The 27186-nt window shown below is 36.2% G+C and overlaps 2 protein-coding genes across 5 annotated transcripts; one reads left to right on the forward strand and one right to left on the reverse strand.

Annotated features, from left to right (window-relative positions):
* Positions 1 to 1036: 1036 nt before the first annotated feature.
* On the reverse strand, positions 1037 to 3416 carry LOC139980670 (large ribosomal subunit protein mL53-like). 3 transcript variants are annotated; one of them, XM_071992489.1, is made up of 4 exons: positions 3086 to 3181; positions 2511 to 2620; positions 2178 to 2290; positions 1037 to 1866 (listed from the first exon to the last, which is right to left on the reverse strand). In XM_071992489.1, the coding sequence occupies exons 1-4, from the start codon at positions 3164 to 3166 to the stop codon at positions 1751 to 1753; spliced, it is 420 nt and encodes a 139-aa protein (XP_071848590.1). In that variant the 5' UTR covers positions 3167 to 3181; the 3' UTR covers positions 1037 to 1750. The 3 variants fall into 3 exon arrangements, with proteins under 3 accessions (XP_071848590.1, XP_071848591.1, XP_071848592.1); XM_071992490.1 differs by having other exon boundaries at positions 2912 to 3126; XM_071992491.1 differs by lacking the exons at positions 2511 to 2620; positions 3086 to 3181 and adding an exon at positions 3249 to 3416 and having other exon boundaries at positions 1050 to 1866.
* An 86-nt stretch (positions 3417 to 3502) lies between these two features.
* LOC139980668 (DNA repair and recombination protein RAD54B-like) lies at positions 3503 to 26275 on the forward strand. Of its 2 annotated transcripts, none has more exons than XM_071992486.1 (24): positions 3503 to 3638; positions 3938 to 4583; positions 5424 to 5467; positions 6693 to 6747; positions 7735 to 7822; positions 8547 to 8690; positions 9749 to 10008; positions 10485 to 10532; positions 11470 to 11551; positions 12579 to 12659; positions 13367 to 13516; positions 14509 to 14565; positions 15045 to 15099; positions 15604 to 15710; positions 16410 to 16482; positions 17542 to 17789; positions 18555 to 18719; positions 19585 to 19711; positions 20608 to 20714; positions 21782 to 21847; positions 22783 to 22896; positions 23720 to 23884; positions 24676 to 24744; positions 25744 to 26275. In XM_071992486.1, the coding sequence occupies exons 2-24, from the start codon at positions 3958 to 3960 to the stop codon at positions 25822 to 25824; spliced, it is 3012 nt and encodes a 1003-aa protein (XP_071848587.1). In that variant the 5' UTR covers positions 3503 to 3638; positions 3938 to 3957; the 3' UTR covers positions 25825 to 26275. The 2 variants fall into 2 exon arrangements, with proteins under 2 accessions (XP_071848587.1, XP_071848588.1); XM_071992487.1 differs by having other exon boundaries at positions 3546 to 3568.
* Positions 26276 to 27186: the final 911 nt, after the last annotated feature.

The raw sequence follows: 27186 nt of genomic DNA on the forward strand, positions 1-27186 counted from the left end.
CGGTCAAGGATACTGAGTTTTCACAGGGACATGGGAAAATTATATATAGGTTTTCAAATAGTCCAGTTTCAATTTCGAAATTCACCTTTACAAACTGTAGACTTCCTATCTAATATTTTTTGATTACTTAACTTAGTAAAACAAGTATGCAAAATCTACCATTCTGAGATTGGTAAAAGTTACAAATTCCATCAAGTTTATTGGATTTAGATGGAAATTTCTAGTAATGGGGTGGCATATAAGGTAGTCTAAAAGGAAGGATAGGGAGGAGGGTGGGTAGGGTAGAGGGCAAAGTAGTGGGATAGGGAGGGTGTGCAGCATCATTGCTTCCGGAACAACACTGTTTTATCAGGCGAAGTTTGATGGGGGATGGGTGGCAAAGGATAGTGTTTTCCCAGGGACATGAGAAAATTATACAATAGGTTTTCAAAAAGTCCAGTTTCAATTTCGAAATTCAGCTTTACAAAAACTGTAGACTTCCTACCAAATAATTTTTGATTACTGAACTTTTGGTAAACAAGTATGCAAAACCTACCATTCTGAGGTGGGTAAATGTTACTAATTCCATAAAGTTTATTGGATTTAGAAGGGAATTTCTAGTGATGAGGTGGCGTATTAGGTAGTCTAAAATGAAGGATAGGGAGGACGGTAGAGGGCAAAGTGGTGGATGGGATAGGGGGTGGTGAGATAGTTCTGGGCAGCATTCCCCCGGGACAACAACACTGTTTAACAGGCGAAGAAGTTTGATTACTAATCTAGTGAGAAAACAGACTTGTGTTGCATGAGTGTAATTGGCACTACTCTTTTCACTGGGTTGATGTTTGCTAGGAGCAATGACATCATCTAGTAATATATGCAAATCATAAATTTGATTACTTTTCAGATTCCAAAATTTACATGGGTAGTCATCTGATCCCACCACCCCTGACAACGATGTAATTCTTTAAACTTTTAGTAAAAGTTCAAGCTGGAGGGTAACAAACTGAAAAAAAAAACACTCAATCAGCAGGTATAATATTGATATAATAAAGTTTATTTTGGGCATTGTTATCAGTGAACAAAAATGTAGCTAACTGATAAACTTGCTGGTTATACTGTAGTTTGGACCATCCCAAACATTATGAATAGCAGAGATCATTCCAAACATTATGAATAGCAGAGAAAATCCAAAACACAAATGTTGACATAATTAAATATTATTGTTGAATGCACATACTGAGAGGACAGCAAAATTAATATTTATTCCATTGGACAAGCTAATAGACTGATGCAATCTGTGATGTAACATTGTAAAGAAGCAAACCTAACTATTTCTTAACTCATTCATTGTTTACTTGCCTATATGTACCATTCCTCACACTAAACCCATCCTTGCACAATCTTGCAAAGGGGGATTGGTCGGAAGCAAACAATTTTGACAGGGTGAGCGATTACATGAAAGTATGTCTTTTCTTCTCCTTCCCATCTCTTTCTCAAAATAATTCATTGCTGAAACCATATTTGCACCATATAAAAGATTACTCAAAGTGACTTAAGTTTGCTCTGTTTACAATACGTCTTCATTAAGCATAATTCACATGGTTCTTTTCTTGTGTTCATGCATTCCTCACATTAACACACTTACAACTGCTCCCCTTAACAGTTGCTTTGAGGATTTTTGAAGCCATATCGATGTCCCACGGTCACGCTTTGAACTAAAACTTCTGGTGTTGATCGGCCTCGCTTCTTATGATGACAATGGGATGAGCCATCAGGGACCGGCATTCACAGACCCTGCAACTTTCTGCTGTTGAATTGCTGTGAATTTTTGTACCATCTCTTTACACATCAGGTGTTCACTTTTGAATAATAACTTCTTTCCATCATCTGTGAATGATAATGAAACAAAGAATAACAATCATTTCTGTATGGACTATGAAAAATAAAAATAAAAATTTAAACATAACAGATTTACATGAAAGAAACTCAGTTTATATGCTGAATAGCACTGATTAACGATGAGCTATGCAATTATTACAAATATTTAACATCGTCTATATTTTGAAAATATTGAGCTAAACATTTTTATCAGTAGGTTGTTATGTTATCTGTAGGACATGTAAATTGAAAGCAATTCATGTTATCATTCTTATACAGTACAAAAAACTCCTGCCACGGAAGCTGCAGAATTAACTTACCAAATTCTATAAGGACTTGAGGTGTAGACCCATCATGTTTTACTTCTGTCTTAAATTTGCAATTAGGATTTGTTTCCCTAACTTTGTTTGTAGCAATAATGCTGAAGAAAGACCTGTATATGGAAACATGAAAATAAGTAAACACAAAAGATTGAACACCTGCATTGCTGTAGGATACTGAATGGAACAATTCAAAATGCTGAATTGGTCAAGAGGTAAACTTGTTCATATTGTGTGCTCTGAATTAGATTGTGCTGAGTGGAGAATGTCACATGTTCAGCATTTAGTTTAGGTTAGTATTTCCCAAGGGTTAGGAAGTCAACACAAGCTCACTTGAAACCATATCCATGTGATGATTGTGGATGAACACCGGCTTTGCATCTGACCAGTTTCTCAAAAATGATGGATGTGAAGGCAGCCATGTCATTATCACTGCAGTGCAGCTATGGTGAACAAAGTTGTTGCAAAACCATTGAAAGAACAGAACCAAACCCCCATTCACAAACCAAAAATATCAAATCCACGCTCAACAACAAGGCAGCAATTTCTAATTTTTGAACAGGTCAAGAGAATCTGGTTCCTGTGAGGATTTAATCTGGAACCTTATAATTGTGGGTCAAACACTTAAACCGCTACACCTTAAACTACCATTATTACACATTATTCCCTCAAAAGTCAAAGCTATAGTAATTGATAGTACAGTAGGCCTAGTACTAGTATAGCCTCAATTAGACCTGAGAAAAGAAAATCTTCAATGAGCCACCTATGTTGCTAACCAAGATCATTCGCTAAAATATACGGATTACTTTTTAAATTTATATGGGTAATTCAAGGCAGTAAATGGAAAGTTATCAAGTTTTACAACTATCAAACATGCATGACAAAAGCACTAGGCCTATGCCACTAACTGAACAGACACAATCTTCATCGATGAAAACAACGTAACAACTAACATATGTACCAATTATGCGAAAAATAATTTTCAACATCGTTTGGGTCTGGTAAACCAGACTGCCTATACAAACACTAGCTTGTCTGAAATGTCTTATTTTGTTAATCGTTAAAGTTAACCTTGTTTCCTTGGCACTCTTTTCCCATGGACAAAACTGCAAACGAATTTGCTTGACAAACTGAAGCGATACTTGTTCAAACGCACGTTTCGCCATTCTAAAATCAAGAATGTAAAGACGAATAAAAGCTTGATTTATGTCTATGCGCCCTAATTTACTACAGGAAGCGCTAAAATACGAAAACACACTTACAGTAGATACAGTATATACAGTATATACTATCTGAATTGAAAACACACAGGTACTGAAACTTACTACTTAGTTGTGTAACAGTCGTGGACCTCAACGAAAAGCGTGAATATCCTTCTGCATGACCAGAATGTACAGTATTGCACTTCGTATTAATTCTCCCGTTTCGCCCCGTTACTACTGTTCTTGCAAATGAGACGAGGTACCGTGAATCAACTCGAACGTTACTGCTTCTTTCACCTTAGGCAATCCTACTTTGTAATCATAGGCTACAGCAGCCTAACTTAGGCTGGGCGCCACTGTGCCACTAGGGCCTAGGCTAGGTCTAAAATAATATTACATTAAACAGGACTAGTCTAGGCCTATCCTATTGTGTTGGTTGATTTGGGTACAACTACAAGGCTAATACATACTGTATACAAACCACTTAAATGTCGTTCTCACTTTGTCATGAATGTAAACAGTTTTAAATATTGTAAACAGTTTTGCACTATTTTACAGGATAAGCTGATGAAGTCATAATGAGGAGATCAGCGGCTCCATCTCAGATTGGCAATGCTGCTAAGAGAGGTAGATTTGTTCCTCCATTCAGAGCATCATTCTCCTTAAGTACCTCACAGCTTCAGGCATCATCCGGTCAACAAGAAGCTGATGAAAACATCACCAAACAGGATACAAATCCAGCTTCACTGGGGAGTCTAAGCGATCCCACCATTACCAAGAGGAACGTTCTATCTTTGATCCAAGGAGGACATAACAATACCACAAATGCGAATGAATCTGGATATGTTGGTGAAACAAGCAAGAAAAATATTCTACTGACTAAAAATGTGGCGTCAGCTGGAGACCGCAACCGAAAAGAAAATGCAGCCTATTTAAGGGAAGATAGGGGATCTGATGAACATGCAATTGATGCTTCTGACAGATCTAAAAAAGTTGAAAATGATCAGTGTTCTGATGAATGTAAACAGCCAACAGATAGAATAAGTGAAATGACTAACGGAAGAAAGATGTTGCCAGGAAAAAGAACATTCAAAGCACCTGTACAATTGAAACAGACTCATAGCACGTCTATGCCTGTGGCTGGTTATGTCAAAGAGGTTAATACAGAGAAGGAAGATGATGCTAACTATTACAGTGTTATGTGGTAGGTTTAACATGAAGCATTTTATTCCCTTGACATGGTTAATGTTGTTTGCTCCCCTCTTTTTTTTCCTTTTGGTTTTAAGTACCAATCATCATCAATATACAGGTTTGAGCTAAGAGCACCATGCATTGATGTTTGTATTGATTTGAGCACAACTGTAAATAATGATCTGAATTCAACTTTTCTATAACAAATCAGCAGTTGGGGACATTGGGATACCCATGTAACAAAGTTGAATTTTAAATTTTTCTTCCAATTCTCTGTCTAGTTTAACAGATTTAATCTTGCTTAAACTTTCAATAAATCAATTGTTAAGCTGATAATACTGTACATCTATTAGAAATCACTTCATCCCTACTTGTATTAACTAATGGATTTGCTTCATTTTAAATTTTCCAAATTACAGTACTGTATCTGATGTTTTTTTATGAAATTGCAGTATCTGGGTCACTCATCATTTTACAAGTCAAACTTGGTGTCCCTTTCTTGTTGGCCAGGGTAACAGAAACATCAACTGCAGACTTGACCATTGTGTTTGAAAAGTTTCAACATAAAATTATAAGAGTCAGGATATTTGGAGTCCGTTTTAACTGTACAGTTTTAACTGTAATCTGATGGAAATAAGAACTACTGTATGCTTTTTACTGGTATTACTTTAAAAAATAGGTACAATCGATTACACACTTAAAACTATATAGAAAAATAACTAATAAAATATCTCACTGGTTCACAGAGTTATTGGAACACTAAAGTTGTCACAAGTTGGACCTTTAATTCTTTAAAATGTACTGCTTGATAATTTTAAACTTGTTCCATCATCACTTTTTTATATTTTCACAGGTGTAAACGGTCAAAGAAGAAACACAAGAAATGGGAAGGGGATGGTGAGAAATTTGTAACATATTTTACCAGCATTGGGTAGTAGTTATCGAATCAGATCATATGCTTGCAACTGCAGGGAATTCTTTTCATTCCAACTGCAAGCTTACGCTTTAATAACTCTTATGAAAAAGGGTTAAAAGTGGGTAGTTTAATTATATATTCTAGGAAATAATTGACAGGATTATCTACAGAATATCTGCCTTAGTAATGTCTTAATAGTTTGTTTAAAAGGAATATACTTTGACAGACAATGTGACACCTATTTGATAAAGGAAAATATGCTACACTGTTATAGAAAACCCCATCTTGATATCTTATCCCTAACTCAAGATGTGGATTGATTGAATGGAACCTAATTTGGCTGGCTGTTAAAAATTCTTGATTCTTCCTTGCAGTGGATCATAGTAGGTGGTCTGTGATGTCATAATGGCAAATGTTCTTCAGAAGGTTTATTTTTATGTCTTAAATTTTGTTTATTTATCTTGATTTATCCTTGAAACCAGACATTTTTGAAATATTTGCATAACTGTCAAATGTTTCTGTATGTAGAAAGTCATCTAAATGCAACCTTTCTTTTGTAGAAATATTATTACTAGAACTATGAATAAGTGAGTTGTATATTGAAAAACACAAAGGCTGAAACTGCAGGGATGACAAAGTACTAGAACTATGAATAAGTGAGTTATATATTATATGACAAACACAAAGGCTGAAACTGCGGTAATAGCCTCCCTCACTCTGCTGTTGCTTGATGCATTCGCAAAAGACAACAAATTTGAAGAAACAATAAACATATTTTGGCCATGCTAAATGTTAGAAAGATTTTGTATTGACCTAACAATGCAGAAAATTTCCAGCATTTTTATTGAGCAATCAAGTTCAGCCAACTGAATGTCCCTTAAATTGGACATTTCTGAGGGTCATTTCTGATCATTTCATTTGAACTGTATAGAAAATTGTAATCAAGATTATGGGTGGAGAGCTCAGTAACCCTGGATCTGTCTTATGTGTTATGTTTTACTTTTATAAGCATATCTGTAAGAAAAACAACTTGACATTTGCTGTCATTCTTGAGCTATGATACCTATTAATGGTCACCTTATGGGTGACACTAATGGCAAACTGCAAAAGTAACTGCCATGGATTTCAAGCTTTGTCAACTTTCATCGGTCGAGTTAAGATTTGAGTTGATTTTGATGAAACCTGTCATTGACTTTCTCTTTCAAGCTGTTATGATCGCAAGAGGAAAATCAGTCTTACTGCTGGATATGGATGGAAAAGAGTAAGTTGTGGACTGGGGTCATGATTAAGTGACCCATGATCCTTCAAAAACATAAATGACTCATTAAAAACTGTCATTTAATCATTTTGTAATTACTTGCTTCTTTATCACGTCTTTCATTTCATGAGTGTTGTGTGTCGATCAGAACGGCTTCTTTTATTCTTTAAAAGGCAGTTTGATATGATTTTAAGATCTTTCTCTTGTTAAGTTGTTAGAAATATGAACTATATTTATATTTACATATCCTGAATTGTGGCATTATAGTCTGGTGTGAAATTGGTATATATGTCACACCAGATTTAGCTAAATCTGTGCCTGTTTAATGTTAGTGCACTAAATGAGCCATTTCAACTCACCCAAGTTACTTAAGTATCCACATTCCCACTTGCAAATATCCATAGGAAATGTTCTTGTTTGGGAAGAAAATTATAAAGGTAGTGAATGCTTTCGTTCATGAAAATGCTTTTCCTTTGGTTAAACCCGTACAATTACGCCTAAGCTGTGATTATGATAATTGAGTGTTCACCTTCATGTACTTTATGAATATTAATGTTTTTCTATGAATATTAATGCTTTCCTAGACAGTTGGTGTGTTTTGACCAATCAGGAGCAATATTATATACTTAACGTTCAAAATTGGAAGTAAATTCTGAGATGTACAAAAAATCTAAGGCTCTACGAGATGACAAATACACTTAATATTAGTGGGGATAGAACTGACCAATGGCCTCTACCCTTTCAGAATTTATTAACTAAATTGTATGTTGTCGTTCTACATACCTGAGGAATATTTTCAACAATATTTTAGTAATATTAGGCTTTATCAAACTCAAACCTGTATCTCACAGATCTAGATATGTTCATGTAGTATATACTATAACAGGTAGGTAGTCTCTCAGATAATTAACAAGGTCCAATTAGAATTCAGTCTGTTTTAAATGCAAAGTTGCTGCTTAGAAGTTCACCATTTTTGCTATATCTCGGTAGGATCGGAAAGGGTTCTGGATACAAGGTATCAGAAATACAGAACATGGAAGAAGGACAGAGTCTATTCATAGGAGGAAAAGAAATTGAGGTAATTACCACCAAACTTGGTGTATTTTCCTTGATATTAAACTAGTGCATGCTTAGAATGCAGGCAGCCCTTCATATTGATTGAATTTATGAATATAATTGTTTATGTTTGTATTAGTGTGTATAGAGTGGTGCACTCATGACTCAGCATTGGGAGAATTTTATGTTAGGTCAGGAATTTAACAAAATGTCAAAAACTAATACCCCTTGATATCAATTGAATAATAATAATAATAATAATAACTGTTATTTATATAGCGCAGGTATCCATAGCACAAGGCAATGTTCAAATGCGCTCCCATATAAAGGGTCTAACTGTGATATTTCTCAAAAAGGATAGTTTTTAACTGTTTTTTGAGATCCGTCTTACTGGATGGAGAAATAGGTGCCTCTTGTTTGGCTATGAGATTGTTCCACAGTCGTGGGGCCATCACGGAGAAAGCTCGAATAAATATATTGTGTGTATAGTGTTGCACTTATGACTGAGCATTGGGAGAATTTTATGTTAGGTCAGGATTTTAACAAAATGCCAAGATATTTATACGCAAGCACACATAATACAGTACACTCTGCTTTGGAACAATGATTCTGTGAGATTACATACCCCTGGATATGATGATATTTAATTTTAGTTGATTCTCACAATTATTTCCCTCCCATTGTGTATATTTACAGTTAAAGTATATTAATTAACTCTATAGATATTATGTTATCATTATGGATAGGTCATGGGTAGGATATCCAGAGATGATTTCAGAGCTGGCAAGTGTTTCCAGAGTGCTGTCACTAATCCAGGGATCTGCTCTAAGCCAAGAAACATACCAGTAACACAGAAAGGATTCACTAACCCTCAAAAGTCGAAAATGATGGTAAGGTCATTTGTATGATAACACTAATACATACTCTGGTCTCATCGTTGCTCAAGTTTTCATCTTATCTATTATTCCATGATTAGTTATTTTTTTGTTTGCTCAATTGTTGTTACATCCATTAGTTTATTTTCTGGTTGCCTCTTTATGTTGTTTCGTTTTGTTTTGTTCTCTTGTTGCTACCTTATTTGTTTGAAATTGTTACATTTGTGTTTTTTGTTATTTTGTTATTTTGTTTCTATGTCTGTTTGTTCATTTGTTCAATCTCTCATACATCAATCAAATATTCTATATATTCATTCTCATTATTCTGTTTTGTTTTGTTCTCTTGTTTCTTACATCGTTTTTGTGTGTTCATTTGTTCAAGCTATCATACATTCATTCTCTTGTTGTTCCTTATTTGTTTTATCTTACATTTGTGTTTTTGATGCTTTTTTTGTTCATACGTCTGTTTGTTCATATGCCCAGTCTATCGTACATCAATCAAATATTCTATTTATTTGTTCTTTTGTTGCTTGTTTTTGCTTCTTGCTTGGTTTTGTGTTTGTTCATGCATTGTTCAATCTTTGGTACATTTATATATAAAGTATTGCCTTCTTCTTTTGTCCTTGCATTTGTTCATCCAATTTTTCCTTGATATGTTGGCCTGTTCATTTGTTCAATCCTTGTTCCATTTTCTTATTCTCTTGTTACATCCTCATATTGTTTGTTCCTTTGTTCATATATTTCTTTGTACCTTCATTTTGTTAATTCTTTCTTCTGTTCTTTGTTTCCTTGTCGCTTATAGATTTCATAAATTTCATCACTCATTCACACATTCCTTCAATCTACTCTCCATTCATTTAAACATCTTCCAACAATTCAATCTTTCGGCTGTCCATCATGTATGCCCTTGTCCTTTCCATTCTACATTATTGCTTTGAATGATGCAAAGATTAAAAACAGCTGACCTCCTAACCCATTTCCTTTATCCCTTAAAAATGACCTTTTCAGAGACACACTCAGTACTTACACCAATCTAACCAATTCTTCACCATTAACTCTTGTCTTCTCTGCAGACGACTGGAACGTCACAGAATGTTTCCACGGTAACATGCAAACCTATGTTCGACCCGTTGTCACCAAACGCCCTGGTCCTACCGAGACCCTCGTCTTCCCACCAGTGGCAGAATAATAACAGTCAGTCTAGCGTTGTGGATGTAGTCGTCGATCCGTATTTAGTCAGTAAGCTCCGCCCACATCAGAGAGAGGGCGTGGTCTTCATGTATGAATGTACGATGGGGATGAGAGGGTTCTCCGGGAACGGTGTAATTTTGGCGTGAGTATATTGCAAGATTCTCTCTTAAAAACTTGATCATGATACGTTGCTCTGTAGTATCGTCAGAATAAACGATCGGTTGAAGGGAAGTGAAGATGAATATTCAATTGGATAATTACTATTCCACCCAGTTGGGACAATTTTTGTCTATACTGTATTGTCATGTCCCGCTTCAGAGCACTCGTATTGCAGTACGAGCAGTATGAATATCATGTTTCTATATCAGATCAAGGTTAGGAACTGTTTGTACTGTCAATACCAGTGCTTTGAGAGCATGATATTGGAGTTTAGAGAGGTGTTAGCATTAGGATATTGTCCCAACTGGCTAACTATTGCTAATGACTATTTCAAGAGAAGTAGGAACCATTGCATGTTTGTGACACATGCATAGACACATACACACAAAATTCTCTAGGATATTATGAATTTCATAAAGTTTCATTGATATGTTTCTTCTGTTATTCTTTTTTTTTCAGTGATGATATGGGACTGGGAAAGACTCTACAATGCATCACCTTGATATGGTTAGTAAATCCAGAAGGTACCAAGAGAGAAAACAATCATTATTATGATTATTATTTAGGTTTACAGTCTTGTTCAGGGCCAAGGCCCTCTCACACTACTTTACAACTTTACCCTGGTCATTGGTAACTTGTCACACCTACACACCAAAGTGTGCACAATTCTCTTCTGGGGCAGCACAACCACGTGTCCCCCGGGGCCTTCCCATAGGGTGCAGCCACAAACCGGCGCACGCAACTATATTTACAAGTTACCTCGCAAGTCCCCATTTATACACCTGGGTGAAGCGAGGCAAGGGAGATAAAGCGCCTTACCCAAGGACACAACGCAATGATCTGGCCAGGAACCTGTAATCCTTAGATCACAAGTCCACTGCCTTAACTACTTGACCACAATGTCCTATAAATTGTACTTGTTTCAATGACAAATTTGAATTTTGTTGCCTGGATTTTAAATCAAGGCAAATTGTTTTTTTGGCTTCCAGGGTGCAGTGTGTAGTGTAGGGACACAAATCTGTCAGGTCACTAGACTATTAAAATTTGAGGGCACACCCTTGTCACCAACTAATGTCAAATGTTACTGTGAAAGATTGATATCCTTTAAAAGGGAGAATGTACATGATGTACTTTGACATCCTTATTGGATGTTATAGGTCACTGTGTCGTGTGGGTACTTGTTTGGTACATATTGCTGAGAACTCAGAAGTTATACTGTGGCATGAATGTTTATTGAGCAATACAGAATATGGCATTATATGCAATACTGTGTATGGGTGACTAGTACATGTAAAAGCTTTAGTTAAGGAATTTAATGGATGGATGGATGAATGAATGCATGCATGAATGAATGAGTGCCTGTTGAAAGTTCTTTCTTCTTGATTTTGTGAAATTAAAGAGTGAAGTCCTATCATAATATTTTTAAGATATTTTCTTTTCATAGGACACTCTTTCAACAAGGGCCATACGGTGGCAAGCCAGTTGTAAAGCGGATATTAGTGGTCACTCCAGGCAGCTTAGTGAAGGTATTTTAACAATTTTATCTTGATTCCCGATTGTCAATTTCAATTTATTTGTTCCTGTATAAATATAAAGGTATTTATAAAAAGAAGAAATAAAATACAATGTTATAATAACATAAACAAAATGTTAGTTCATACAAAATGTAGAAAATCTATAACAAATCATCAATGTTTTTAGATTGAACAAAAATTGCAGCCTTAAAGACAATTGCAACACTTAGATGATTTGATATAGAATTGTCACAAAGAGAGTAGCAGCAAATGAAACCTTGTAACTCATATTAACGAGATGGTTAGATCACAGCTTCATCAGTGAACAAATTTGTCACAGATTGTAGATGAAATTTTTTTTTCCGGTCCAGTCTTGGCCATGGCATCATTTTGAACAGATAATTTTTTTAGTCAGTTGGGTTGTAATCATCATAAATTATTCTGGATTTACCAAGTACTATTTTTTTTTTCTAATATTTTAATCTGATGCTTTATTCTTTATCTGATACTGATTTTTCAAATCTTCGTTCCTAAATTTAATTTGTTTAAGAACATCTTGTGTCTTTTAATATTTTGTGATATTGCATGCATGAACAATTCTTCCATTTCTTGTCAGAATTATTTCATCCATGCCTACCAAACCAAACAAAAAATCCATAAATGTTGTTTCCTTTGAAGTTAGTCCTTAAAAAGGTCAGCATCATTGTAGCCAAATTAAATATACTTAAATATGCTAGTTATTTCCTACTTCAATTTCTACACCATTAAGTTAGTCCCAGATGTTGAAGTGAGGGGGAGGGGGGTAGGGGGAGGAGTTAAATTAGACAGTCAGTTGACTCACAAAGCTGAAAAGCTCTGTCAGAGTCAGTAAATCAAGAGTAAATTAAGTTTCACAGAAGCTGGCTACTTGTTGATTTTTGTAGCAATAGTTTGGAGGGGAGGGAGGGGTAAGGGTGGGGGGATGAGGGGACAGGAGGGAGAAACAGATGAATTTTAATTTGAAAATCCTTAAAACTATTTTGTTTGTATCCTTTCGTAGAACTGGTGTCGAGAATTCAACAAGTGGTTGGGCAAGGAACGGATGAATGTCTTTGGAGTTGCAAGCGATAATAAAGTCAAGGTAATAGCCATAGGTAGCAGAATTGGATTCAGTTTATATATGTGAAAGTTCACTTTTATATTTTCATCCAATAAATACTTGGAAAATATTTCCTCATCTCTTGGTGTACCATTCACAAAGGCAATTGTGTTAACTACATCCACATGAAAGCAAATATTACAAAAATGTCAAAATGTTTGTTAATTTTGTTAATCTAAAGGTTGTAAACTTTTCAACTCCACAATTGTTACTCCAGTCTTGAGATACTGAATTTTTCTGAACTTTTTACTGAACTTTTTCACAAGAAATTTTGACTTGAAACAAGTCATGATAAGAGACTCTGGGCTCTTGCATGATATCTTGTAATATGAAATGGGCAACCATTTTCTTTTGATTCTCATAAAGTCCTTGGCTTATTTGAAACCACTTACCTCTTTTGTGGTTATTCTTTAGTAAAACCAAAATTAGGAAACCCAAAAACTGACAAATGATCTTCTGTCAATGTAGAGTAAAAGTTCTCTGTAGTGTGCTGTTACAAACAGCAAATTTTAAAATGACTTAAATGATTAGACTTAAGAATGATTAAGTAATTGTTTTATAAATTAATTTCCAACGATATTGCTCGAATTAATAAAGTAAAACAAAACATTGTGTTTTGAAGAATACCCTGGCGGGTGTGGAAATGTTCTCCATTTTCATAATCTCTCCTTGTTTTGCTTCCTTTTCAGGAATTCCAAATTTCTACAATCTACCCTGTCATGGTGGTCAGCTACGAGATGATGGTGCGATACGCAGACGACATCAGGAAGATCAAATTTGACCTGATGGTATGCGATGAGGCCCATCGGCTGAAAAACAACACCATCAAAACAACGTCTGTGAGTGTTTCGTCTCTCTCTGAGTCCTTTGTAAAGCTTTCTTTAAAATATGAAGGAAGTTGAAATATCAGAGAAAGTTTGGGGTGGAATATGGGTTGGAACAAATGACCTTTGGATAATAAAGATTATTTAGATAATAAAGATATAAAGATGAGGCCCATCGGCTGAAAAACAACACCATCAAAACAACGTCTGTGAGTGTTTCGTCTCTCTCTGAGTCCTTTGTAAAAGGGTTTTTTCTCAAAATATAGGAAGTTGAAAAATCAGAGGAAGTTTGGGCTGGAATATGGGTTGGAACAAATGACCTTTGGATAATAAAGATTATTTGGATAATAAAGATATTTGAATATTAGATATTGAATATAGATATTTGATATAGAATATAAAGATATTTGGATAAAAAGTCCCCAGCTGTACCAACTGTGCTATCCAACCCTGCCGTGATACATCTTAACCAGAGTAGTAAACTAGTCACTTTGGTCTCTGGTCAAGGGGAACCATTGCCAGTAATGTTTGCCAACGAGACAAGTCCCTGACACGATTCGCTGTTACGATTCACCCTTCTATTTCTGTAGGACAAAACTTTAAAAACTTGTTGGATTCATTTCATGTTTGAAATCAAGGGATATGTCAAAGTCATGACTAGTAAGAAGACTTCAGTTTAACCCTTTATTTGTTAAGGGTTCTGGTAAAAGCCAGAGTTCCGTACATAGCATTAAAGGTACCCAGGGCTGACAACACGGTCTCATTATATATATATATTTATATATATATATATATATATATGTATATATATATATATATATATATATATTATGAAAAATTGCATGGTGGAAATTTCAAAGAAATTTGCCTCATCTTATTAGAAAATATGACAAGCAAATTTTAATTATGAAACTGACTGAATACTTTAGTTTTATCATCATGCTTTTACTTTATGTTGAAATGTTATATTTCATAAAGTCTAAATTAATTGCATTTTACCTTTTCAGCTTCTTACAAGTCTTGACATCAAGAAAAGAATTCTCCTGACAGGAACTCCTATTCAGGTAGGAAAAATAAAAATTGTTGGAAATTTATTGGAAATTTCATATTTTCATATCTGGAAGGGGAAATGTTGAAGATGGGATGCTTCTCTGGGTTATTATAGGCGGCAGAAGTGGACTTCATGCAATGGGTTTATAACAATGGGCCTCAGTGTAGGGTAGTGTAGCCGTATGCCCTATGGCGGCCCAAGTGTTAGGTTTCACAACAATGGGCCTCAGTATAGGACAGTGTAGCTGTTTGACTATGGTGGCCTACATTAATTTTCATGATTATCAAAATATAATCCATAATTTTGCTTTTCCTGGGTCACAGGCTCAAAGTCTGCCAGTGACTTTGTGTTTTTTTTTTGCTATCTGTAGTTCTATGTTTCTCTCAGGTTAGCATTTTTAATATCTAAAACAGATTGTAAAGTATCCAAGCAGTAAATTGCCTTTTCTGTTGATACTGACCCTTGGTTCTGATGACATTATTCTCTTTTCAGAATGACTTACAGGAGTTTTACTCTTTGGCAGAATTTTGCAATCCGTCGATTTTAGGTTTGTATTAATCAGCACTTATACTGTCTAAAATTCATTGTTTAATTCTCTATTTGTGAATACTGGGGAAAATTGACAGGGAAGTTATCAACAAACTTGAAAAGAGCGTAGAAATATTTGGCTAGCTCAGGATTAAAATAAGTGATATCAGGGATACACCCCTTCGATCTACCAACTGAGCAATCTAGCCATTAGTTTGGTGGTTATTACTATAAAGCCATCTCTTTGTGGGTGGTGCGCTCTACCAACTGTGCCACCTAGCCCTTAGTTTGGTGGTGATTCCTATAACACCATCTCTTTGTGGGTGGTGCTTGTCAGAAGCTGCAATACCTTACATACCTTCTAGCCAGGGATCACACCCCATTTTCATTGGATACAACCCAGAAAGCGGCACGGAAGGAACATTCGTACGTTTATGCGTAATCACTAGTAACTGAATGACGAATAAAACAAAGCAAAGTATGATCAGATGGGCGTCCAACTACAAACTATATTAATTCACAGGTACAAGCACTTCATTCCATCGGTTGTACGAGGAGCCGGTTCTTAGATCTCGGCAGCCAGATGCAACAGAGGAGGAAAAGAAGATAGGAGAGACGAGAGCAAATGAGGTAAGAAAGAGTAGGGGGAGTGGAGTGACGGTAAACACAAACAAAGAGTGTTAGAGGATATGACCTCACCAATTAGGTAGATCAATTACACGTACCTAAACAGCAACAGATTAAGAGCTGCAACTCATAGCTAAATGGATGCTTTCTAGGTATGTTGAACTGAGAAGAAATTGAGCCCCTGCCTGTCATTCAGCTTATGTTCTTGTCCTTTGAATATGCAGTATGAGGGCACTGACATAGCAGGGAAATAGTTTACATGTTCAACCAATGTATAACAGTAATGATGACTGAACTTTGATATAAAAATAATACTATGGTTCCATGTGTGCAAAAACTGCTATGAACCTTTACGATTGCGAAAGCAGTTTGCCCACTTTTTGCGACATGATGCCGGATAAATTGTTCCGTGCATAGGGTAAAACTGTATCAGACAAATCCATTCTGTATTTCAAGCATCCAAGTTACAGAAATCATTTCAGGCTAGCCAGGAATAAGAAAGATTGTATTCGTTTTCCCCTGCATTTGTCACAAGTATGACCTTTGAAACATTATGCACAAATCATGACTTTTGCATCTGGTAACATCTGACAACATAATCACTCAGTTTCACACCTAATGGATCAAGATATGAGTATCAAGAAGGACAATTACTAGCCTGACTTTTAAGTTGTTTGTCTTTTCTCTTGGCTCCCTCCACAGCTCTCTAGAATTACGAGTCTTTTTGTCCTCAGAAGAACGCAAGAAATCAACAACAAATACTTACCACCGAAAGGTAATGACTTTATTTTTATTAATTACTTTCTGTTAGTTTTCTATGAGCGCTATCACATATTACTGAGAAACACAAAAATGGAAAGGACGAATACGTTACATTACCTATAGGAATTCATTAGTGTTTTGGGGGGAAACATACTTTTTTTCTTCTTTATTTTGCATAAATAGTTTAACAAATATTTAAAAATTATCAATTTAAAAAATTGTTAACTCAAGTTTTGAGTTCCTTATTTCCAGGGCAGTTTTGACCCTGGCCATATTCCCGTTGTTGATACTGTCACTTGGAGGTTTGAATCTCCCTTTGTGTAAAGAATGTTAACCTTAACTTACATCCATTGATGCAGAGACATTGTTTCTGTTATTTATTAATTTTTAATAAATAGGGGGTGCTCAGGTGGTCAGCTCCTCTTGGAAAGTTTTTTTTCTGGTGGAATTGCAATTCAAAACAGAGACAAGAAAGTCTAGTACACACAACAGGTGTTTCAATACACTCTTATATCTCCCTTACATCGTAGGAAAATGCAAAACTTGTCTGGGTCTGTCAGGCTTTGCTGTATCAGTGCTTCGGTTACTGTTGGTTCATACTTCATAGGTAACATTAATTGGCATTAATTAAGAACCCTTTCATCCAGCCTCTTTACTACACTGATTAGTGATCTGTTGTTAAAGATATTTCGTCTTCGGTTCGGTTGTAACTTGGCACAGTTTTGGTAACATTTGCTCTAATACTGGCCTTAGCAATTGCTGACCAGATCGTTCTATGCAAATTTATGCAAAAGGTTTTTGAGGTATAAAGAAATGTTTACGAAATAAATATTAATAAATATTTAACTCGTACATTTTTTCTTCAAATTCATTATTCTATATATAGTCCATATGTCTTCTTTATTTCGGTTGTAACTTGTCACAGATCTGGCCTTAGCAATTGCTAACCAGATCGTGTTCTATGCAAATTTATGCAAAAGGATTTGAGGTATAAAGAAACATTTATGAACTAAATATTAATAAAATGTAATCTCGTACCTTTTTCTTCAAATTCATTATTCTTTTTGTCTAGTTGAGGCTGTGATATTCTGCAGTCCTAAGCCGCTTCAGGTCAGTCTCTACAAGACCATGTTGACCTCCCCACTGGTTCGCCGTTGTCTGTCTCGTGGGGTCTTCGGGGACTCGAACGCACCTCATCTCGTCTGCATCGGTGCACTGAAGAAACTCTGTAACCATCCGGCCTTGCTCTACCAATCCAGCAAAGACGCATCCAAGGAAGATGGACGGGAGTGTTTGACGGACATATACGGCGATGAACAGGTGAGGTCAGGAGCATTGGGAACAGGCCAAGGAACAATTATTTTACTGGGCCTCCTTTCGAAGTATCTCTTCCTTCTGAGGAATATCATGTAGATTGGAATACGTTATTCTTCATCAAATATTTTGCCAACCACCTATTTTCCCCCAGGCCCTGGAGATATAGCCATCCCTGACCCCCCTCCCCCACCCTCCCCACCTCTCTTATCAGATCTGGTGTGGTATACTACTTTGTACTTGGTTACATTAAGTAAACTTTTGCAAAATGTGTTTTACATGTGTTGCTGTATCTAAACACACTGTTGTTGTTGCATTGGAGCGGCCATGACAAGCCAAATGTGTTTGCAGTAATTAGGCTGAGCTGGGGTAATATTTACTGCATAATTATTGTTAGACTTATTAAATTTAAGCGGCTGTATGTTTTTTTTTAATGTAGCATGAAGTAGCAAGAAATCAACGTGGCATGTATTATGTGTCAATACAAGTGTAACCGTATAGAAGTAAACCTGTACTTTATCTGTTTGCGCTTGACAAGAGATGTTACCATGGCAACAGAACCACAGATGTTGACTGTTAAAATTGTTATAACAGAAAAGAATGTGCAAGGTGATTTTGTGGAACGAACAAGCAAGTATCTAAGAAGTGGAAAGTAAACTTACATCTAGTGAGACCTCCTTGGGAAAAAGATGGCCCTCTTTTGAAAAAAATCTTCAGAATGCAATATATATGTTTTTTAATCTGTGATTTTCACTGTTCATTTCGTTTTAGCAATCTCTCTACGACAGTCTATATCGTCTCTACCCTCCGGAGTATGAGACCCGTCATGAATATTCAACAGACTCTGGAAAACTGACGGTACTGGCATCGATGCTGAGGTCAATGCACTCTTTGAGCAGTCATGAACGAATAGTCATTGTTTCCAACTACACACAGGTAGGATTTTGGAGAATGTCAATTTCATAATTAATTTTAATTAATTTTATTTAATTAATTTCCACGATTAATTGCTTTATGATTTGACTCACCACCCTCCTCCATTTTGGCACTTTTCAATGTCGCTAGAGCATAACTTGAAGATTTCAACTGGAAATGTCCTAGCTGATGGCTCGAACTATCATCATAATTAGTCTTCATGACATTTAGACTTTGAGCTGGAAGAGGTGAAAGTTTAGCATAGTACTCCCCCCACCACCACCCAGGAGTCCTGTCTCATAATCTACCTATTTTACCAACAAATTTCTAAAATTGCCCTTAACTACCCTCGATCCTCCTGATTAGTAAACCATCAGTAGTTTATATCACACTCATCAACATGCTAGCATCAAAGGCAATGATAACGACTGCATTACTTCCAAAGATAAAAATCTCTTTGGTTGGTGTATTTTATGATCAATCGTAAAGTTTTCAGATGGATGTTTATTACTCCAGTTGTGGTATAGTTCCTGTTTAGTGACCTACTTAGCCTTAAATCTATCAGCTACGGTTATAATGTTACATGCTTTTATCCTTATCTAAGTAGAGGTCTACAATGGGATGGCGTCTTTTTTAGCCCTTAGCGGTACTTTAACAAGACTGCAATTTTAGCTGATCAAACACCTAATGTGACTTTTTAATGATCTTTTACAATTAGAGACAAACATCCCTTCAAGCCTGTTCCGGTACAGTCCAAAATTTTTCCATTCAGAAGAGAGAAAAAAACAACTAGATTCAAAAAGTGAAATTCTTGCAGATAATGTTTTTTTAGGATTCACTTCAATAGCAGATTAATGCTCAGCAAGATTTCTTCTAACGTTCCCAGACTCTGGATCTCTTGCAAAAGTTTTGTGAAGGAGAAGGTTACTGTGTGAGTCGTTTGGATGGTTCTACCCCGACTTCAAAGAGGCAACAACTTGTGGAAAGATTCAACTCAAAGTATGCCAAAGAAAGTAAGAACATACCTGAGTCCTAAACTATATTTACTCTCTGAAAAAAAAGTAGTAAAGATGGATAATGTTGGTTGAAATCAAGATTCATGTGAAATGCAGAGATTGAGAGAGAAGGGAGGGGAAGGAGAGGAAAGTATGTGCCTGTCTGAGCTATACTCCTCCCCCCCCACCCCTCCTCTCCTAGTCCATTTACCAATGCATGCGGTGGGTCGTTAGCATAATTAAATGAAAAAATCTTCCATCCCTCACCATCATCTCCCAGGTAGAAATTTTAGTTTCAATGAGTGGAGCGAGAATTCGTAGTAATCACAGTTTTGTTTATCAAAGGTCAAATGATAAGACTATTCACTTACCATAGTTAAAAACTTCCATTAAGGCCAAAAGAAAACGCAACATGTTTCTTATCCCTGCTCGCATTTGTTTTTAGCTACACCTCCCACAATTTTTTTCTTGAAAAGGTTAAAGAAAAAAGGTTTTTTCATACATGACTTGAAGTCCCTCTTAAACACAAGAATTTTGAACCGTAAGACTACTCACTTACCGTAGTTTAAAACTTCCATTAAGGCCAAAAGAAAAAGCAACTTGTTTCTTATCCCCAATCGCATTTGTTTTTGGCTCCTCTTCCTACATCTTCTTCTTGAAAAGGTTAAAAACAGACGTTTTTTTTTCATACATGACTTGATATCCCTCTAAAACACAATTTTGAACAGTTGCCTACATTCTGAGAAGACAAAGTGATAATTGTGAAGAAAAATGTTTGAATGACGAACATGTTTTTTTTTTTACTCAGGCTTACATGCTCTCTTCACTTACCTTATTCGTAAGGTTAGAAAGCAGAACTTATGTAGGGTTCACATATTTACTGACCTTTCACCATTCTACATTTGATTTTTCAGCTGTTTTTTTGTTGAGCTCTAAAGCTGGAGGCGTGGGCTTGAATTTGATTGGTGCATCCAGATTAATCCTTTATGACATAGACTGGAATCCTGCCAATGACCTGCAGGTAATTATCATCAGTTCTAACCCTCCTCACTAAATCTTTCTCAAACATGGTGCTTGTCGTTATTTGTTTGTAAACATTGCATGTGTGTTCGTCATTGAAGAAGATCCTCCTCAAATGGAACACATCAAGGTCCTCTAACTTGTATCATTTTAAACTTTGTCTGGAGTGCTGGAGAGCTGTGACTAAAGATATTTTGCCTGTGGTGAGCATTTTACATCAATTCTAAGAACACAGTCAGCAAGTGGTCTTAAGTTTACAACAGACAGAACAGCAAGCCAGTATGAAGGGAAGGGGGGAGGACAGTGGTTGACATAACCAACAAAAGATTTAAAACATTAAAGGTGTATAGTTTTATTCAGGATGTGGTCTAGAGTTTTAACCCAGGAAACAACATCTAAATATCAATATCAAGACTACCAACAAAGAGTAGCACAGCAAGGGGAAGTCCCCTCTCTCATCCTCTGGAGCTTTCATAATCAACATAAAATGGATAACATAGTCAGATGTCCTCTTTGTTCTATGCCAACAACACCACAAAACATGCACTGAGTTTAGTTAATGTGAATGGTAACACAACCTTTACGTGGTAGATGAACACCGGTTAAGTTCAAGATTTCTCCTTGAAATTTCTTATTTCTAATTTTTGTCACTGTTGCTTAGATTGGCTCCGACTTGATGTCTCACAGGGGAGATCATGTTCTTAATATATATATATTTTTTTTGTTTTTCTTTGTTTTAATCATTTGCATCTTGGATTGTAAGATCAATTGCATACTGTTTCATCTCAGTCAAAAGTGTTATTTGTCCAGTGATTATGAACGTTACAAAAATATAGTAAAATAACTAATTAATTATCTCATTCATTCCAACGTATCTTAACCCAACAGAATTAACCTACCTCAGCAATTTGTTGATTGTACGGAAATTTTCTTCTTTGATCAAGAGTTGTATTTATGTTTGAAAGCCTTCCCAGATCATTATGTCCTAATGACAGCTAGTTTTTAGCTCACAAAACGAATGTTGAATAACCATTAGTTATCTCAGTTTTTTCTTTGTATTGCATCAAGGCGATGGCCAGGGTGTGGCGAGATGGACAGAAGAAAATAGTTTATATTTATAGACTCATTACTGCGGTAAGTTTTATAATCATACTTCCTCTGAAATTTTAACATTTATAGAAAATGAACATTTGTAATATTGTGGTAAAGAACTTACAAGGAATGCTTACACTAGTATCTCATATACTTTGTGATTTTTCTCTGCTTGACTATAACACTTTTCTCCAAAAAAATCACTCTCACCCTCTTTCTTCCATACGGTCGCTTAATAGGGACATTTGGGGGGGTGTCACTAAATCTCAAAATTTTTACTTTTTATCTCAAAATTTTTACTTTTATCTCAAAATTGTTTTTTCCTTTCTATGTCCCTTTTAAGCCACCGTACTTCCATAACTTTCATTTTATCCAGTAATAATAAAATGTAATGAAAAAGGCAGACATCCATGGAAATGTTCTCTTTGACGTATTTGCGGTTGCCGTAGACTACGCATTGATGTTTGCATTGATATAGAAACTTTGTTGAGGAGATTTTGAATGATTTCTTGTGACCTTATAAGTGCAATATCTAGCAAAATATTTCCCAGTGAAGAAGATCTCGATACCCAAGGAAAAGAAGCTGAAAATAACCACTGGCTGCTAATAGTAAATTACAAATGGATTCTGGTAGGCAGAAAGGTGGTTCAAAGGAGGAGAGGTCCTGGACACACCCCTTATAAAATCTTTCCTCTCTAAAAAATAAGCTACAAAACATTTTGTTTTGCTCAAATCAAGTTACATAGTGGACAAATTTAGCGTACTGCCATTCCTTACTTTTACATATGTTTTCTTATGAACTGCTATGTTGGTAGTAACTTCAGTCTGAAGATACTTGTCTGCAAGGCCCCCCTCTTCCCCCCCCCCTTCTCCTCACTCCTCGTACACTGAAAAAGGCCTGTTTCCACCACTCAATTCAACCAGACAATTAGTAAACAGAACGTAAGCATACTTCTCTGACATGTTTGATTTTTCAGGGCACCATTGAAGAGAAAGTTTACCAGAGACAGATCAGCAAGCAGGGACTGAGTGGGGCAGTGGTTGACATGACCAACAGGTCAGAGGTCAAATTTTCATTGGAAGAGTTAAAGGTAAGGGTGACCAGAAGTGTATTCTCTTCACTCTGCTGAAAAATCTAGTCTATTCTACATGTTGTACAGTAGTTAGTGAAGTGCAACGGTCTTTTGACATCAGTGAAACAAAACAGTCTGCGGAATCTGAGGTCTTGCAAGTATGATATCTTAAGGAGGAAACCCTTGGTTATAAGATTGAAACTACAATACATTCTTCTGTTTGTGCTTTTCCATAAGATAATTGCTACATTGCCTAGCACTGGAATATCCCAGGAAAACATATCGAGTATGGCTTCATGAAGCTTCAACCCAGTACATCTTTCCTATTGCCGGTAACGAATCTGCCAGACTTCTTTACAATAATTAAGAAGGTTGGACTTAACACTATGATCCTATTATAGAGCTAATAACAGCATTTTTCTCAAACCTGGCATCTACCAACCCCTAGGGGTCACAGAATATTTTGTTTGCTGAACTGTGATGGGAGAGGGTCCTTAGGTGGTCCACAGAAAACGACAGGTCCATCAACATTTTACTAACTCAGATGCACTGTCAAGACAGAAAGAAGAGGTCTAGAAGAGGGCCATTCCAGGGTAAAGAAAAAAAAGGAAATATTCCGGACATCAGTTCCAACCCACTGTGGTTCTGAGGTCATTGGTGGTACTCCCTATTTTCTGGGGGGGGGGGTGGGAGGGGTCCATGAAAATTTCTTCATCCTCCGTAGGGGGCCGTGGATGTGAGAAAGTTGAGACCTTATCACCCTTTGTCAGTCTAATGAATGCTTATACATAATTTTTTTTTTTTTAAATGATGTAATTGAATCCGTTCTCTTTTGTTTTAGAATCTCTTTACGTTACACGAGAACGCATCCTGTTTAACCCACGACATGTTGGACTGCCAGTGTGCTGGGACAGGTGAGACGGATGACCAACATCCAGACACCGACTCAACAGATCCTCTCAGACCGTGCCAACTGGGACGACGATCTGAACTGAAGAAAAATTTGGTGAGCAACTATTGATTTTGTATTTCCTCCTGTCCTTGTTACCCTTTTGTTACTTTTCAGTTTCTGTATCACATTGATAATACATCAATGCAAGTATTTTACAGTTCAGATAATTCAATGGAATATTGCTGAGGACGTTGTTAATATTTTGTTTCAAAGTTTTGGTAACTCTGTGATTAGTTTAGTTTAGTAGAAAAAAAAGGATCAGGAGGGACACTCAAGTCCCCATCAAGGACCCTATAGGAGAGAGAACAAAAAACTGAAGACACAAATACTCAGACCTGATTACAATGCTTAAAGTGCTTGTCCAAAGCATTCTTAAACCCATTCACACTACTTCACTTGCAAGTACAACTTTCTCAGGCAAACCGTTTCACCATCCACAACCCTATTAGAAGAAAAGTTATGCCGAATATTAATCCTACTTTGTGACTTTTGGAGTTTAAGACAATGACCTCTGGTACAACTACTTTTAGCAGACATGAAAAAGTCAGTGAAGGATATATTGTCAAAGCCATACACAATCTTGAAAACCTGAATCGAGTCTCCACGATTAGTTAGATATATACCCCCTTCATAGAATATAGTCTTCTGTTTTGTGAGTATTGTTTATTGTTGGTTGTTGTTTCCATGATTACATTTATACCAAATTAACACCAACAGCAAGAGGTAGGAAAAGGATGTCGGAGAAGGCCACCATCTTTTTTATTAAAGTTGAGTTAAGATATGTTTTAAACTATTTTATGTTGTTTTCACATTTTTTATGATGATTATTTCTTGAACTTTACCAGAAAAACATCTCCATGGCAGAGCTTCTTAAATGGAAACATCACAAGAGCCCATTTCAACACCAGTTTGAGGTAAGAATTTCATCCATATTTTTGATTGCCATGGAGACTATGGATGTTGGTCTCATGAACCCTTTAGTGCCATCAAAGATGTTCTCTGCATTTTGTAAGCATGTGAACCTCGGACCATGGTATGTGGATCCAACTCAAGTAGAAAAGCTATATTGGTGTCTGTGGAGGTCAAAGTTCATTTGAAGTCAACAGGTGTTCAAAGCCTGAAGCATTTATAAATGCAAATAACTCCCCAAAGGAAAGTTTGGATTTACTTACTACTTGGTATGTGGGATCCACCTCATTTGAGTCTAAGAACACTACTGGAATTGATAAGGTCAAAGCTCATTGGAGGTCAACAGAAGTCAAAGTCTGAAATTCTTGCAATTTACGATACCTCCAACAGTAAAAGTTGGATGCACTTTTCACCCTCCACTTTATTAAGTGTAAGAACTCTCTGTGAAGTCTGCATTAAATATTTGCATATAATTTAAATTCCTGGCAAGGCATATATATCACTAGAGTCTGTTGTCTTTCTGGCTTTTATAGATCTTTGTGGTTGGAGTATACCTTCTACAATACTAAATTCTCATCATTAGATTGATGTTACTGTTTGTGCATAGACAGTAAGCTTGTATTGTTCCTTCTTAAAGGGAGTGAAGACTCGCGTACAAAGAAACGTCTGATGCCGGTAATCTGACCTAGTTTTGAATGAGGTGTAACAGAATTGTTAGACACCGCCATCGATCCCAGAAAATACACACACAGCTTGCTACTGTCGGTAATTAGACACTAGTGTACAGTCAATACATGCAGCTACGGTCAATACCCACAACATAGTGTACATAGCAGCTATGGAAATCTCAGGTCCAGATAAAAGATAACAAGGTATCACGTTTCCTTACTGTATGCATTCTGTAGCGACAAGAAAAAAAGTCTTCAATGTCTTTAAATGCTGCTTTCTCATTGGATTTGCTTCATTTAGCTATCAATGCAATCTCATTTCTTTCCTGGATGTAGGACCCTCTCCTATCTGCTGCTCAGGGAAACATCACCTTCATCTTCCAGAATGAGACAAATGCAGCAGAGATGGCCACATGAAGAAGAAGAGGAGGACACTCCTCGCATCTGCTCTGTCTTCAGGAATTCACAACATCTGTCCGTCATCCAGGCCGGGTTGAACTTTGGGGAAAAGTGCCCATTTCTGGAGTCTTCCCTAAATTCATGGTACATTCATTTACGAGTGAAGAATTTTTCCGGCGAGATGAAGATTTTTATTGTTCCATCGTAAACCCATACCCCAGCTCCCCCTAAACTACCACGCTGGGCCCGGGGTCATAGCATCCTCACCTCTCTGTCATCAGGCCTGAGCAGTTTTATAGCAGATAAAAAATAAACCTTACGATACAGATCAGGGTTGGAATTGCTACGGTCATGACTACGGAATTGCTACAGTCATGATGGATAATTACTGGTTAAAGAAAAGTGATTTTTTTTTTTTTTTTTAGAAATACTGGGGACATAACATCAGGGGGTATCTACACTATACATTTTAAGATATGGGTGGGGTTTTGTATTCAGGACTGTTGGGGGGGGGGGAGAGGGTTAATGAGGGGGTCAAGGGATCAAGAATGTATTTCATTAGCATAATAATGCCCAAGGAATGTCTTGGGTGCAGTATTTGTTGCATTTGTTGAAAAATTATCTTATTGGAGCCCAAAAAATTATGTGCAGTTTATTTAGTTTATTCTCATAACTGAATATGCAAATAAATTAGCATTTTGAGCATTAAAACACAAAATATAATACAAATACACATTGTATATATAAGAAAGTTTTCACAGGGAAAAAAGAGAAACTATATATGCCATTTGAAGAATAAAACCTCAATTGTTACAAAAGACAATTTCATTATTTCATTCTTCTTGCTTTAAATCATAAAAAAAAAATCAACTGCATGCAAATTCAAATATCTGCTTTTATGAGATTAGTCTCTTCAGATCCTAGTTATAAAAAAAATTCTGACAGCAAACTGCAGATATATCCCTCTTTTATCCATCTCTCATGATTGCCTGGGTGGATTTACAATGTATCAAGCATGTCCGGATTTTTAGAAAAGTTCTGAGGAAATATCGGTAGGAAATATTATTCTCTGTGAAGGATATCTGCGGAAGGATGTGCATTCCTTCGTTCATGGAAATGTATTTCTGGCAGATATATCCATAGAATTACTGCTTATGTGATGAATAATACTTCAAAGATTGTGTATATGATACAATACATGAGAGTCAAATTTTTCAGACAAGAAAAAATGATAATTAATGCTAAATAACACCCTATAAATACGGTGAATGCAAAAGTGTGTAAAAAAAGCTGTGCCTCTTAATTAGATGGATAAGATGCCTAGATGTGAAGATGACATGTGGTAGGTAAGAAAACTTGTATAAACCCACTGCAAACTAC

This window comes from Apostichopus japonicus, chromosome 15 (assembly GCF_037975245.1).
Source record: "Apostichopus japonicus isolate 1M-3 chromosome 15, ASM3797524v1, whole genome shotgun sequence".
Classification (NCBI taxonomy): domain Eukaryota; kingdom Metazoa; phylum Echinodermata; class Holothuroidea; order Aspidochirotida; family Stichopodidae; genus Apostichopus; species Apostichopus japonicus.

Excerpts from the sequence above, each read along its gene's own strand:
- LOC139980668 (XM_071992486.1), top strand. The coding sequence starts at position 3,958 with ATGAGGAGATCAGCGGCTCCATCTCAGATTGGCAATGCTGCTAAGAGA. Across the intron at positions 14,566-15,044 it reads TGACAGGAACTCCTATTCAG|AATGACTTACAGGAGTTTTA; the intron begins GTAGGAAAAATA and ends TTCTCTTTTCAG. Across the intron at positions 24,745-25,743 it reads CATTTCAACACCAGTTTGAG|GACCCTCTCCTATCTGCTGC; the intron begins GTAAGAATTTCA and ends TCCTGGATGTAG.
- LOC139980670 (XM_071992489.1), bottom strand. The coding sequence starts at position 3,166 with ATGTTGAAAATTATTTTTCGCATAATTGGTACATATGTTAGTTGTTAC. Across the intron at positions 2,621-3,085 it reads ATGAAGATTGTGTCTGTTCA|CTGCACTGCAGTGATAATGA; the intron begins GTTAGTGGCATA and ends TGTTCACCATAG. Across the intron at positions 2,291-2,510 it reads TCACATGGATATGGTTTCAA|GTCTTTCTTCAGCATTATTG; the intron begins GTGAGCTTGTGT and ends TTCCATATACAG.